We start from the raw sequence: 15283 nt of genomic DNA, 5'->3' as shown, positions 1-15283 counted from the left end.
TCCCACACCTTCCTGGGAAGATGATGATAGCAAGGTGTGTCATGGAACAAGGCCAGTTTTATTGAAGTGGAAATGGAATTTTGAGTCACATTTTTCCCATACCAGGGTCTGTTACTACACTAGAGGCTGCCTTAGCCATATGGTAGCTAGCACAAATCTTTCTAACTCAGTACAGTGACTTTCACAGGTTCTGTGCTGCCACTATTCACAGAGACGTTAGTGAGTTTTAACTTTAACAGGTAGGTCTTTATTTAACCATGATTCTTGTAATCCTTCTAGTGAGGATTTATTATGAATTTATATGTCAGCAGAGTCTGATACACTTTCTGAAATAGAAGTCACATGATTAGGGTATGTTATGGAACCTTCATGCTTTTTTTTTTTTTTTTTGGCATTTTGTTCTTGGATCTGCAGTATTTCGTAATCTTTCTAGGTGTTTTGGTTTACCGAAAATGAAAAGTTGTTAATTATCCCTTAGTCTGATGATGAAGATTTTTTTGATTTGCTGGCAGAGCTTGAAGGCCCAACTGGAAAGGAGTGGCTATGTATTATTCTATTTCTGGGACACAGTAGATGGAAGTAACTAGCCTTGTTAATATGTTCCTGTCCTTTAATGGACAAATCAAAAGTTTTCAAATAAGTGTTCTTGTACTTTTCACAGTCTTTTCCTTTGGTATCACCAAAGAAGAAGACCAGAGAATGTCAGGTGGTCACATCTTCTCCTTAATGTGCCCTTACACTCATGCCAAAACATTCAAATGTGGAGAGGCTTTCTAGTTCTTAGGGAGACATCTGAAAATTTGGTCTCTATTCATTGCTTTTGTTGAGTTGGGTCCATAATCAAGGTTGATTATATTCATTTATTGCCAGCCAATAATAACAGTAGCACTATTATTTCCATCTGTTATCGCTGTTTGCAGACCATTCTAATTAAATCTTCTAGTTACCAGGTTTTGAATGAATGAGATTTTGAAGCATTTGGAAAAATTGTCACATAGACCCTTTTGGCTGAAGCCCATACATTCATTTTCATATTGTTCTGTGACCTAAGTACTTTTAGCAATTTATAACTTTTCTGAGTTTCTGGAAGAGGATTTTTTTTTTTCATGATTGCCGATTGCATGAACTTTAGATGCTTTCCCTCAGGTTTGCTTGTAGTCATTTTGAGCAGACATGTAGGCTTTTTAGTGAAGATTTTGGCCACCCCCATGTGCCTTGCTTTTGCTCTTAGAGATGCAGTAAAAATGATAGCAGTAAGAATCGAAAGATACTGCAAGATCATCTCTAATAAGTCATAAGGATTGGTTTGCGGAGTTTGAAGGTGTTGCGTCTTTTATATAGATGCAAACATCATTTTTAGATAGTGAAATGATACAATAAATCTCTGTTCCCTAAGCAAGATTTAGCAAATATCCCAAAGGACAAAATTATGTATTATGATGACACAGGAAATTGCAACATCCATTTCCTGTCAGAGAAAACACACACACACACATTGAAAACCACAGACCTTAAATCTAATCCCAATTTTGTGCTTGCTTCCTGTGTTATCTTTGGAAGTTATATCAGCTCTCTGAGAGCTTCCTTTACTCATTTGTACATGGATATCCTAAATAGTTCCTAGGATGGTCATCTCATTTGAAAATCATCTGTGGATAATAAACAGTCTATATTTAAAGCAGCTACTATTTTTTTTGCCATCTATCAGAACGAGAGGAGGGCTAAGGACCAGGTGAATGGGGATGAATATAGTGGACATAGTTGATAGGCATCCATGAAAATAGAATAATGAAACCTGTTGAAGTTGTTTCAAGAAGGAGAAGTGGGAGAGGGGAGAATTATAGAGGGGGTAAACTAGAGGGGGATATGCAGAAATGTCACAGTGAACTCTGCTCTTGAATAACTAATGTCTGCTGATAAAGAAATACAGACTGCCCATAAAACCCCAGGATTAAGTAATTAACACTTTGCAAACAGATGAGAATTCCAGTATGGGAATTTAAAGCATGATTACTCCTATTTATTAATTGAAGTTTAGAGATCCTGAGAGACTTATGTGCCATCCCCTGCATAAATCCTTGTCTCTATTTCTCCAGAGACTAAGGGACTCCCTTTATTAGCTGACTGTGAGTTTGTCTTGTGTTTGGGTTATGTGGGGAAGGACCCTCCCTAATTGAGCTGGAACTGAGTGCAGCTGGGATCTCCTTGCCTTTGTGTCAGGTTCAGCTTTTGATGGATGGGAAAATGGTTCTGTGGCACAGCAAGGAGCCGCTCCCCTTTGACAATGCCCGTGTCAGGGGGACATTCCCTCTGGGGCTGTCTCACCATCTCAAAGCAAATTGCGGATTCTTTGGCTTTCCATAGACTGTGGTTAAAACTATTGCCATGACCAGTAAAATTAGAAGCCTTTCTTTCTAAATGTTAGTGAACCACTGGTTTTTCAGTTTGTCTGTGATTCATCTGTAGGTCCTACTTCATTTCATGCACTGAACCAAAGGAGATTTAAATCCACTTTGGTTTGAATTTCTTAGACCTGACTCTTTAGTCCTGTGTGTTCCAAAGTCACAGGCTTCAGGTCTCACAAATTCAATTAATCAGTCTTACTGTGGTAGACCTGTGTGTGTGTGTGTGTGTGTGAGAGAGAGAGAGAGAGAGAGAGAGAGAGAGAGAGAGAGAGAGAGAGAGAGAGAGAGAGAGAGAGAGAGAGAGAGAGTATGCTGGTACTAAGGCTTGAACTCATGTCCTAGGTACTGTCCCTTAGCTTTTTTACTCAAGGCTGGCACTCTACTACTTGAGCCACAGCTCCACCTAATGAGTTTTTGTTTGTTAATTGGACTTTCCTGTGCAGACTAGCTTTGACCATGATTCTTATGTCTCAGCTTCCTGAGTAGCTTGGATTACAGGTATGAACGAACCATCGTTACTGCCTTATTCTCTTAATTGGGGATTAGGAGAGGACTCATTGCTTTATTACCTTGACATCATGGGTCCTCTCATATTCTGCACACACTGATGGAGAAGAGTTTGTGTAAATATGAGGATTGCTGTTAGAGATAATAAGGATTTTTCTTTGGGGTTTATTTAGATCCTGCCTAAATATGGGTATCTATCTTTGGGATGGCTTAGCTACATCTATAGATATCCCAATACGTTCTTCCCTGCATAAAGGTATATTTGACAGACTGTCTTAGGTGAAATTATAGATTCCTTCAACTGAGTTGCTGCTGACAGAAGGATTTCCTCAGAATCCTGGATGCTTTGTTAATAATTAATGTCTTAGAAATAGTTAGCTATGCTAGGATTATGTCCATTGTAAATGTGAAGGAAATATTGCACTGTTTTACCCAGAGTCTCTTTCAATGTCCTAGCCTCTAACACTGCCTCCCAAGTAACAGAAAACAGGCAAACCTATGTTCTGTTTATATAGATGGACAGTCCTTTAGGAAATGCGGATAGTATCTTATAAAAGGTGTAGATTTGGGGGAATAAGACAAATACCATGAAATTGACTGGATATCTTAGCTTATATAATTTGTAAAAAATTTTATGGGGTTTTTTTTTTTGTGGAAAGAGGTTTACTCTTTTTGTAAATATTTTGAAAAATTGAATACTACACAAATGTAAAGTATGTGGTTAAACTTTTTTTCAATCAAAATAATGTATTTTTTTATTTATATAGGAACTGCTAAGGCTGTTCTGATAGCTCTATTAAAATTATCTCTAAGTAGTTGTTCATAGAATTTGCCATTTAAAAAAGCGGTTTATGCATACAATGCATCTTGATCAATGTCACCCCTTTCAATCTTTGTCCTTAAAAAAAAAAAACAGAAGCATGTCTTCTGCATATATGACAGATGTCTCTCAACAAAATGAACCTTAGAGATCATTTGCTCCAGGATTAAACAAGTTTACTGAAGATCATGGTTCGAAGCTGGCTCAAGCAGGATAGTTCATGAGGCTCTTACCTCAATTAACCTCCAGAAAACTGGAAGTAGCACAATGGCTTCAAATGATAGAATACAAGCCTTGAGCAAAAAAGCTCAGGGACAGTGCTCAGACCCTGGGTTCAAGCCCTACGGCTGACAAAAGGAAAAATAAAAAAGAAAAAGAAAAGAAAGCTTACTTCGAGATTCACATGGAGGGGGCTGGGAAGGTAGCTCAGTGGTAGAGCGCTTGCCTTGTCATGCATGAGGCCCTGGGTTCGATTCCTCAGCACCACATAAGCAAAAAGAAAAAAGCCAGAGGTGGTGCTGTGGCTCAAGTGGTAGAGCACTAGCCTTGAGCTGAAGAGGTGAGGGACAGCACCCAGGCCCAGAGTTCAGGCCCCACGACCGGGCTCTACCCCTCCCCCCAAAAAAAAGATTCACATGGAGGAAACAAGATGCTAGCTGGTTGAAGGATCAGATGAACCAAAAGAGATCCATCCAGGCAAGGCATATTTTCTTATTATTTTCTTCATGAAGTGAAAATTTAAGAAAGTCAGAGTGTGTTCTATTTTAAAAGCAAGAAAGCAATGAGAGGCTGGTGTCTAGTTATTTGGTTCATCTTTCTTCAGAAGTCCTTTGCTCTTTTACTGCATGTTTTTTTGGAGGGGAACTTCACAGTGTTTTCTTTCTGCCTTTTCTCAGCTACCTCAGAGCCCACCATCATTGGTGGGCTTCTCAAATTCTTCTATGGATCTCAGCTTCATGGCTACATCTATCTGGCTTTGCCTTCATCCTGATGCTTCCGGTACATCTGGATTTGGTTTGCAAATACTTTCTTTCTTGAAGGATATGGACTATATTGAAAGCCAACGTGTGGCTCTTGATCCTGATTGTTCCTAGCAGGAGCCTTCCTCCCTCTTTCTCTGTCTCTGTCTTTTTTTCTGTGGTTCTGTCTGTCTCTGTCTCTGCCTGTCTCCATGTCTTTGCCCCTGTAGAGCATTCTGTCCATTTTGACCTCAAGGGCTGGTCCTCTTGTGCAGTGATACCCGGTATTGAACTATTTCTTGAAGGAAAGAGTTAACAGCAAAAGTTACCAGAACTTCTGATGCCTTGTTCAGTGTTTTTCAATGAATTAATGTGGCTTCACAATTTTTATTCTGTCAACAGTATTCACTTCAGTAATATATTATAGTTACACACATATATTGTTACATGTATATATTGTTCTAGCTATCTATTTCTATCATCTATGTCTATACTAAGTTCAACTACCAAAAAGAATTAAGAGTTTTCTAAATAATAGAAAATTTCAAAAGCTTACACAAGCCAGACATAATGGCATGCAATTATAATCCTAGCACATGGGCGATTAAAGCAGAAGGATAGTGAGTTTGAGGCCAGCCTGATATACATAGGGAGACTCTAACTGAAGAAAATCAAGGCCTCGCATTTTGAATCTATCACATGGTATTCCTGCTCTTCACATAGTCTGGAGACAATGTAAATTCAAAAGTATAAAAACATTCCCTCTCTAGATGAAAAGAATCTTTTCTAAAATGTAAAATATTTTGATCCTACTTTTTTTTTTTAGGTTGGTTGGAGGCTTGAACTCTGGCCTGGGCTCTATCCCTGAGCTTTTGTGTTCAAGGCTAGTGCTCTACCACTTTGAGCCACAGAGACGCTTCCTGTTTTCAGGTAGTTAATGGAGGTAAGAGTCTCACAGACTTCCTTGCCTGGTCTGGCTTCAAACTTCGATCCTCAGATCTCAGCCTTGTGAGTAGCTAGGACTACAGGTGTGAAGGTGTGAAGGGAGGATCCTGTCTCTCTTCTTTCTGTTGCTGTTGATGCTATCCTGGAAATCAGGAGGTATAGGACTGGCATACCAAACAGGTGGCTCACTATTCACAATAGCCACCATATGGAAACAGCCCAGATGCCCCACAATAGATGAGTGGATCCTATACACAATGGAATTTTATACAGCCATTAGAAAGAATAAAATTATCTCATTTGCAGGGAAATGGATGGAAGTAGAACAAATCATGTGAACTGAGGTAAGCCAAGCTGAGAGACAAATGGCACATGTTCTCTCTGACAGGCAGAAATTAGATATAAAAGATACTGGGATGTGATAAATTATACAGGATTCTAGATATACACGGTGAAATCAAAAGAGGATACTCAGGAGAGAAACACAAAGAAACAATGCTTATATGCCTATATATATGAACTCCAAGATATGGAAACAAGATTGATTTCTCTTTTTCTTCCTTTTTAATTTTAATTTTTTGATGATTCTTTTTTGTTGTTGTTGGTGGTGGTGGTCTGGGCCTGGGTGCTGTCCATGAGCTCTTCAGCTCAAGGCAAGTGCTCTATCACTTGAGCTACAGTGCCGCTTCTGGTTTTCAGGTGGTTAATTGGAGATAAGAGTCTCATGGACTTTCCTACCCAGTCTGGCTTTGAACCACTATCCTCAGATCTTGGCCTCCTGAGTAGCTAGGATTACAGGCATGAGCCACTGTTGTCATTCTCCTCCCCCTCTCTTCCCCCCCCTCCTCCTCCTCTTCTTCTTCTTCTTCTTCTAATGTATAGTGTATTCATGTGTATGTCTTCAGGAGAGTGGAGGGAGGGTACGGAATTCCAGATAAATGGTGAAAAGGTGCAGCAGTGGATCTCACTGGAAAATAGAGGAAAGTGGATTATACAACTCATAGGTGGAGATGGGAGGCAGGGACTGGGAGAGAGTAAGGGAACAGAACACACTGTATGAAATGAACTCATTACTTACTCATGTAATTGTACAGAGGTACATCATCTTTATAATAAAATGAAGTAAATTGAGAAAACAAACAAGTGGCAGCTTAGGTTTAGGGAGCCCCTTTAAAAAAAAGTACCGCTGGGTGCTGGTGGCTCACACCTGTAATCCTAGCTACTCAGGTGGCTGAGATCTGAGGATTGTGGTTCAAAACCAGCCCAGGCAGAAAGTCCATGAGACTCTTATATCCAATAAATCACCAGAAAACCGGAGGTGGTGCTGTGGCTCAAGCAGTAGAGTGCTCACCTTGAGCTGAAGAGCTGAGGGACAGCACCCAAGCCCAGAGTTCAAGCCCCACGACTGACCAAAAAAAAAGTCCCAAAGCAAGTGTCTTTATTTCCAGTTTCACCCATTTTGTTTTCTTTTTTTGTTTGTCATGGGGCTTGAACATTGAGCTTGGTGCTCAGATGGGCCTGGGTGCTGTCCCTCAGCTCTTCAGCTCAAAGCTAGTGCTCTACCACTTGAGCTTCAGGGCCACTTATAATTTTCTGGTGGTGAATTGGAGATAAGAGTCTCACAGACTTTGCTACCCTGGCTGGCATTGAACCATGATCCTTAGATCTCAGCCTCTGTAGCTAGGATTACAGACGTGAGCCACAGGCGCCCTGGTCCATTACCATGCTTACCAGCCACCACGAGCCCCAGCTCATCAGTCTGTAGATTGTCCCCAAAGGGCTGCCTGTAGGAACAGCAAGGACTGCAGAAAAAAAGGGGTGGGTCCAGCAGCCACCAAGGGAGCCTGTTTCCCAATTATGTAGACCTTGGGTGTCAGATTCTTGGGTATGTCTTCCTTGGTGGTGATAGGTAATTAAGAAGATCCATTTAAAATGCCACAAGAAATAAACACTCTGTGTTTCTCAGTTTAGCCCCAGAGGATTGGTGAAATAAATTATAACCTGGGTCAGAGACCTGAAATTGCTCTTTCCTGCCCAAATAAATTGATTTCTTCGGCTGTCTGAACCTCATTTCTTGAAGTAGACAGGAGCTAACCTAGGCTAAATTAAACTCATTTCTCATTAATAAAATTGGGTCACTGAAAGCCAACTGAGTTTGCTTCTGAGTGTCTTAAAGCACATTCCATAAAGCTCACTGTTTCATGCTAGTTTTCTAACCCATCTAATTTAGCCAGAGTAACACAGAATATTTGAATTTATTTCTGCCTTGGCATGCAGCTGTAGAATCTGGGTCTATTTCTCTCTTGGTTAGACTGTAGCAGGAGGGCCTCCTCAGTCACCTGCTGGGTCTGGGGCAAACCAAGAAGGGACTGACCAATCTGGGTACCCTCTGTCCTTGAGTAATGGGGCGTTACAAGACAGTAAGCCCTTGTGGGGGCCCAAAGCAAACTTTTTTTCTTTTCTGTTTTTTTTTAAATCTGAGTTCTTACTGTGGTAGTAGCTTTGTATTACAGTTTTAAAAGTTTATTTACATATACAGAGGCCAGTAACTTGGATCAGAATGCTAAGAAGTGGTAAATTACAAAAATAAGTGGGATGAGTGGAAATATTTCAGAAAATCCTTGCTCAGGTAAGGAGAGAGCATTTCTGCTTTGGGATCTCCCTGAGTAGTTGATAAGTTTGGTTTGTCTTCTTCACTGTGGGGAGGAGATAGGAACCAGTAGGGTGGCATCTGCCTCCCACTCCAAGATCAGACTCACCTGCCTTTCTTTGCCCTGCCCTTTGGGTTTGGGGCTCTTACATTCACCAGATCAGGTGGAGGATATAGTGTGGAAAGCTCCAAGCAGGAGTTCATTGTCTTTCCTTGTCCCCTCCCTCTCCTTTCTCTTCTTGCGTTTGAGAGCACATCTGGGCCAGATGTTGCTGAGAGAATTCTGACCTAGGCAGACATAGGTCTGCCAGTACAGAATGAATGGTCTTTTAGATGGCTTTTTGGAATACTGTGAAACATAAAGACTTGGAAATGATAACACTATAAGAAATGTCTTCCACAAACAAAAATAGAAGTCTTAGTGCTTTATTGCATATATGTTTTGTAAATCTGAGGTATTATACTGTATACAAGTAAAATACTTCCTGCTAGCACGCTTGAGGCCCTGAGTTAGATCCCCAGTACCCTTATCTTTGTTTTTTTTTCCAAAAATTATTGTCAGCTGGGCGCTGGTGGCTCATACCTGTAATCCTAGCTACTCAGGAGGCTGATATCTGAGGAAAGCAGTTCAAAGCCAGCCAGGGCAAGAAAGTCCATGATACTTTTATCTCTAATTAACCACCAGAAAACTAGAAGAGGCGCTATGGTTCAAAGTGGCAGAGCACTAGCCTTGAGCAAAAACACTCAGGGACAGCACCCAAGCCGTGAATTCAGGCCCCATAACTGACTAAAAAAAAAAAAAAAAGTTTGTCTATCAATTTACTTTCTTTTTTTTTCTTTTTGGCTGTGGGGCTTGGATTCTGGGCCTGAGAACTATCCCTGAGCTCTTCAGCTCAAGGCAAGGACTCTACCACTTGAGCCACAGTACCACTTCTGGTATTCTGATGGTTTATTGGAGATAAGAGTTTCATGGCTTTTCTGCTCAGGCTGACTTTGGACCACAATCCTTAGATCTCAACTTCCTAGTAGCTAGGATCCCAGGCGTGAGCTACCAGCGCCTGATGATCACTTACCTTTTTAATTAATTTTCAGGCTTATTGCTTTATCTGACACTTGCTGATTAGTTTTTATGCACATTGACAACTTGTAAACATTTGAATGTGGTAACTGGGATGTAGTTTAACCAAAGTACAGAGCTTGTTTGGTGAATCTTCATCCTCATTACAATTTCTGGGTAACCATATATGGATCTGATATGGAACATTCCTTATTTCTTTGACCAAGACAGCTTTGTGGAGCCTGGTCCACACATCTGGGGTTCCCATCTTCTTCATGGCAAACTTCCAGTTCTCTTTGCATGCACGAGGGGCACGATTCTTGGTTGGTTTTTTTTTTTTTTTTTGGGTCCAGTTGTGGGGCCTGAACTCTGGGCCTGGGCGCTGTCCCTCAGCTCTTCAGCTCAAGGCTAGCGCTCTACCACTTGAGCCACTGCGCCACTTCCGGCTTTTTTCTTTTTGCTTATGTGATGCTGATGAATCGAACCCAGGGCCTCATGCATGCAAGGCAAGCACTCTACCACTGAGCCACCTTCCCAGCCCAGGGGCACGATTCTTAAAGCTTACTCCCTGGATGTGCTTGTGAACATTGATGGTATATTCTTGGGTCACCATTTTGTTGATGGCAGAATAGCCCTTTGTGGGAGTCATTCTGCCAGGCCCAAGTTGGAAAGTTTAATTAAATTTATATGACTTTTTTTTTAAATGTGAAAAGTTAGAAAAATAGATGTTTTCATCCCTTACAAAAACTTTATTTTTTGATTTGGTGCCAGTACTGGGGCTTGAACTCAGAACCTGGATGCTGCTCCTTAGCTTTATTTTGTTCAAGGTTGGTGCTTGATCATTTGAGCTACAGCTCTACTTCCAGCTTTTTGGTGATTAATTGGACGTAAGAATCTCACAGACTTTCATGCTCAGGCTAGTTTTGCATCATGATCCTCAGATCTCAGTCCTGAGTAGTGCAGGATTCTAGGTGGAAGCCACTAGTACCCAGCTTATTCAAACTTTTGAAGAAAGAAGCTTTTGAAAAAGTGGGGAGGGGGGAGTCTCTCCCTCTTACTGCCTTCCCAGATCCCACAGCTTTTTATATTTTGAGCAATATCCTCTGCACCTTCCTTGTAACCTTTGCAAGATCTTCTCAGAAACATGCAAGCTACTTACCACTAACAAAATTTCTCTTGCTTCTATTTCTAGTGCTCAGAAGCCAAAAAACATTGCTGGTATTTTGAAGGACTCTACCCAACATATTATATGTAAGTATTCACACATTGCTGCTGGTTTGATTCTGTGGTCACATTACTGCCTAGGAATTATTTCCTTAAAAGGTAGAGAGCTGAGCTATAAGATAGAGGAAAGCTTCCACTCTAGGTTTCAAGCCTCTCTGCTTCTGGACAGCAGGCTGCCCCCACAAGGATGTTGGGCCCACTCAGATGAGGATATGAATACTGCATGCTCTGTTCTGTGAGGCAGCCTATCTCTAATGTGATTGGTAAAAAGGAACAAGATGTTTGTGGAAAGTAGAAGTTGTTTTGGTTTGTTAAATTTTCCTAAGCAAACAGAGCTAAGATAATAGGAACGGACTTATTTTTGACCTTGAACAGGACAAGATAGAGCCTTAGCTAACCACCCATCTCTCCCTCTCCTTCTCCCTTTCCCTCTCCCTCTCCCTATCTTGCTGTTCCTTTCCCTCTTCCTCTTTCTTTCCCTTTATCTTTCTCTTCCCTGTCTCCCTCTCTCAGTCTTCTTATTTTTTTGTTCTAATACTGGAGCTGAAAAGCACAGCCTGGGCCCTCCCTGTCCCTTACCCATTATCGCTCAAGGCCTAGCACTCTACTACTTGCGTCTTAGCTTCACTTCTGGCTTAGTTTTGGTGGTTAGTTGGAGATAAGTGTCTCACAAACTTTCCTGTGCAGCCTGGCTTCAAACTGCCACCCTTAGATCTTACCCTCCTGAGAAGCTAGGATTGCAGGTGTGAGTCACCAGCGCTTAATGCTCTGTCTCTTTCTCTGTCTCTGTCTGTCTGTCTCTCTCTCTGTATATGCATGTGTATGCATGCTTGCTTGTGTGTGTGTGTGTGTGTGTGTGTGTGTGTGTGTGTGTGTGTGTGACAACGGTCACCTTCTCTGGTCCCCTCCCCAGACAGATGAAGTTGTACCCTTGTATGACTATTGTCTTAGAGCTCTTGTCCACCTAGTATTTGCCAGGCTTGGTTTACTGTGCATTGTTTTTATGTATTTTTGATATTCGTTGTGTTAGCCAGTAGCTATACAGAGAGCCACATGGCCCTGTGCCTAAATGACCACTCAATATTTTCACTTACTGATTTTGATGTTGATAAGGTTTTTATTTCTTCTTTTTTAAATGCCAATTCTGGGGCTTGAACTCAGGGCCCAGATACTGTTCTTGAGACTTTTTTGCTCAAGGTTAAGCATTCTACCACTTGAGCTACAGCTTCACTTCTGGCTTTTTTGATAGTTAATTGGAGATAAGAGTCTCACGGGCTTTCCTGCCTGGGCTGGCTCTGAACCATGATCATCAGATCTCAGCCTCCTGAGTAGCTAGGATTACAGTTGTGAGTCCGTTGATAGGTGTTTTTGTTTATGTTTTTATTTTTTTGTTGGTTGAGGTGCTTGAACTCTGGGCCTGGGCATGATCCCTGAACTCTTCAGCTCAAAGCAGCACTCAACCACATGAGCCATAGCGCCACTTCTGATTTTCTGGTGGTTAATTGGAGATAAGAGTCTCACAGACTTTCCTTGCCTGGACTAGCTTTGAACTGTGATCCTCAGATCTCAGCCTCCTGAGTAGCTAGGATTATAGGTATGAGCCACTTATACCTTGCAGTTGATATGTTTTGAGTGGAGTACTTCATTCCAGATTTCCCCCAAAACTCTTGCAAAATGTGAGTTTTTTCAGGAATTCACACTAATTGTGTTATAGTAGAAACATTGTATATTCTAGCAAATTTGGTAATTGGACAGGAAATACATAATATAGCTGGCCCTCCCTATCTGGGAGTTCTTCATCCCTCAGAAAATATCCATAATTGGGTGCCAGTGGCTCATGCTCATAATTCTAGCTACTTAGGAGACCAAGATCTGAGGATCATAGTTTGAAGCCAGTGCAGGCAGAAAAGTTCGTGAGATTCCTGTTTCCACCACACTACAAAAAAAAAGCCAGAAGTGGAGTTGTGGCTCAAGTGGTAGAGTGATATGATTGAGCACAAAACTCAAGGACAGCTCCCAGACATGGAGTTCAAGGCCCAAGAACAGAAAAAAAAAGAAAATATCTATATAATATAGCTTTTATTTATATGGCATTTACATTGTTAGACATTATAAGTAATGAAGAGATGATTCAAAGTTTACTTGAAGATGCATGACATATGTAAATACTAGGCTGTTTTATATAAAGACGAGATATTTTCAGCCTTTGGTTTCCAAAGGGATCCTGAAGTCAATCTTCTCATGTATTCATGTACAGGAAAAAGCAAAGGGCTTTAAAACGTTTTGTTTTGGCCAGTTGTGGTGCTTGAACTCTGGGCCTGGGCGCTGTCCCTGAGCTCTTCAGCTCAAGGTAAATGCTCTACCACTTGCACTACAGCACCACTTCCGGTTTTCTGGTGGTTAATTGGAAATAAGAGTCTCACGGACTTTCCTACCCGGGCTAGCTTTGAACCGTGATCCTCAGAGCTCAGCCTCCTGAGTAATTAGGATTACAGGTGTGAGCCACCAGCACCTGGCAGAAGGCTATTTTTTTTAATTGTCATGACCATACACTTTTGTGTGTGTATATGATTTTTTTATTGTAAAGATACTGTATAGAGGGGTTATAGTTACATGAGTAAAGTAATGAGTATATTTCCTATAGAGCATTTTTACCCTCTCCTTTGTTTTTTTCTCTACTATCCGTTCCCTCCACCCCTGCCCTGTTGTAAAGTTCATTTTCAACATGGTGTCTTGTATGTCTTATTGTTACAATGGGTCAAACCTGTTTCCTTGTTTCAGCATTTTATTGTTTACCTTCCCCTCCTCAAATTAGAAAAATGTATACACAAGATGCAGGGCACAAAATCAAATACAGTGGCAACAGGGGTTATACCATAGGGGGAGAACATACAAACAAACAAACAAAAAAATCACACAGTACATTAGAAACAACAGCAACAAAGATAAAACCTTTTATGTCCCTATCTTGGGGTTCATTTCACTTAGCATCATCTTATATGGTCATATGTGCATAGCTTTGACCTTGTTCTGCTTTTCTGGTAAGATTATCCTAGACATATACTAATTATTGCAAATAAAGGAAACCTTGGGACCTACACTTTATCTATCCATCTTTTTTTTTTTCTTTGTTGGTCCTGGGGCTTGAACTCAGTGCTTGCACTCTGTCCCTGAGCCTCCTTGTGCTCAAGGCTAGTACTCTACCATTTGAGCCTAAGTGCTACTTCTGGCATTTTCTGGGTACTTTATTGGAGATAAGAGCCTCAGGGACTTTCCTGCCCAGGCTGGCTTTGAACCATGATCCTTACATCTCAGTCTTCTGAGTAGCTAGGATTACAGGTATGAGCCACCTACACCCACCATTGTCTATTTTTCTTGAGAACAGCAATATGAAAAGAGAAATGGTGCTCATCTCTGAAGCACTGGAAGTTAGCAGAATCTTTTCTTGGTTTTGTACTGACAGGCAGGAATTCCTAAATCCCCTTACTGCAGGGTCCCTGGCAGAAAAGCCTTTGCAGCTGCAAAATAAACAACAACAACAAAAACCCACATGGAAAAGACAGCAGAAGCTCTAAGATCTTGACTCTAATTACAGAGTTGTCAGGTTGGATAAAAATGGTTATGTGATAAGAGAAATTAAATATTTTGGGTTTTTTCCCCCTAGTATAATAGGCTGCATTAGTAAGTCATTTCTTTTTATTCAGTCTCTTGAGGCAATGTGTATCAACAATGTGCTCATCTTTGGATATTTTTCCCCTTGTTTTGTTGATTAGCTTTTGTCAGAGGATAGGAATAGGTTCTGTTCTTGTAGTACTTGTTTATTTGTTCATTCGTGGTGTATTTTAAGACTACTTCTGCATTCAACTAGCAATAAAGAATACAAAGACAAGCCAGGCATCCATGGCTCACACTAGTAATTCTAACTTCTCAGGAGGCTGAGATCTGAAGATTACTATTTAGAGCGGGGGGGGGGGGGGGGGCTGGGGAGGGGTTTGCAGAAAAGTCCTTGAGACTCCTATCCAATTGACAATCCAAAAGCCAGAAACAGAGCTAAGGCTCAAGTTGATAGAGTGCTAGCTTTGAGCAAAAATGCTCAGGGACAACACCCAGGCCTCAGTATTGGCTCAAAAAGAAAGGAAGGAAGGAAGGGAGGGAGGAGAGAGAGAGAGAGAGAGAGAGAGAGAGGGAGAGAGAGGGAGGGAAAGAGAGAGAGGGAGGGAAAGAGAGAGAGAGAGAGAGAGAGAGAGAGAAAGGAAGAAAGGAAGAATATATGAGGACAAACCATGTCACTCAGACCTTCTCATTTCCTTCTGGTTTTCCTTTCCCTTGTCTTTTTTTTTTTCAGTGGTGGGAAGGGTCTAGAACTCCAAAAATGTGCTATTATGAAAAATGAAAAAGCTGAGTCGCTGTAATGGAAAACTCAGGATAGAAATGATGACAGGCAGCCATTATTGAGAGCTTCACATAGGGTAGTAATTACCCTATTCCCATGACATGAATTCGTAGTCTTTAATCTCATAGCCACTGGAAAGCCATAGCACCCTAGATACCATATTGTGTGATCCCTGAGTACTCCCAGAAAAAGGCCATATATATATAGCCTATAAGTTTACTGAATCCCAGGGCCAGGCACAGGGCTTATTGTTTCATGCCTGTTTATGTTTGTACAGCTTATTTTCTACCAGCTTGCTTTCCTTGTCTTTATTAATTATATCC

At 41.1% G+C, this 15283-nt stretch overlaps 1 protein-coding gene across 2 annotated transcripts in view; it reads left to right on the top strand.

Moving 5' to 3' along the window:
- The window catches only part of Vopp1 (VOPP1 WW domain binding protein), an 88491-nt gene that overhangs the window by 38200 nt on the left and 35008 nt on the right, over positions 1-15283 (top strand). Inside the window, exons 1-2 of one of the 2 annotated variants that reach the window (XM_042685052.1) lie at positions 5536-5634; positions 10536-10594. In XM_042685052.1, coding sequence (XP_042540986.1) covers positions 5629-5634; positions 10536-10594 — 65 coding nt within the window. In that variant the 5' untranslated portion in view covers positions 5536-5628. Of the gene's footprint in view, positions 1-5535; positions 5635-10535; positions 10595-15283 lie in introns of those variants that run through there. The other variant, XM_042685051.1, reaches the window with a different exon arrangement.

Source organism: Dipodomys spectabilis, unplaced genomic scaffold (assembly GCF_019054845.1).
Source record: "Dipodomys spectabilis isolate Male_0828 unplaced genomic scaffold, ASM1905484v1 ptg000092l, whole genome shotgun sequence".
Lineage (NCBI taxonomy): Eukaryota > Metazoa > Chordata > Mammalia > Rodentia > Heteromyidae > Dipodomys > Dipodomys spectabilis.
The sequence above is the reverse complement of the archived record's forward strand: the minus strand, read 5'-3'. Positions and strand labels throughout refer to the sequence as shown.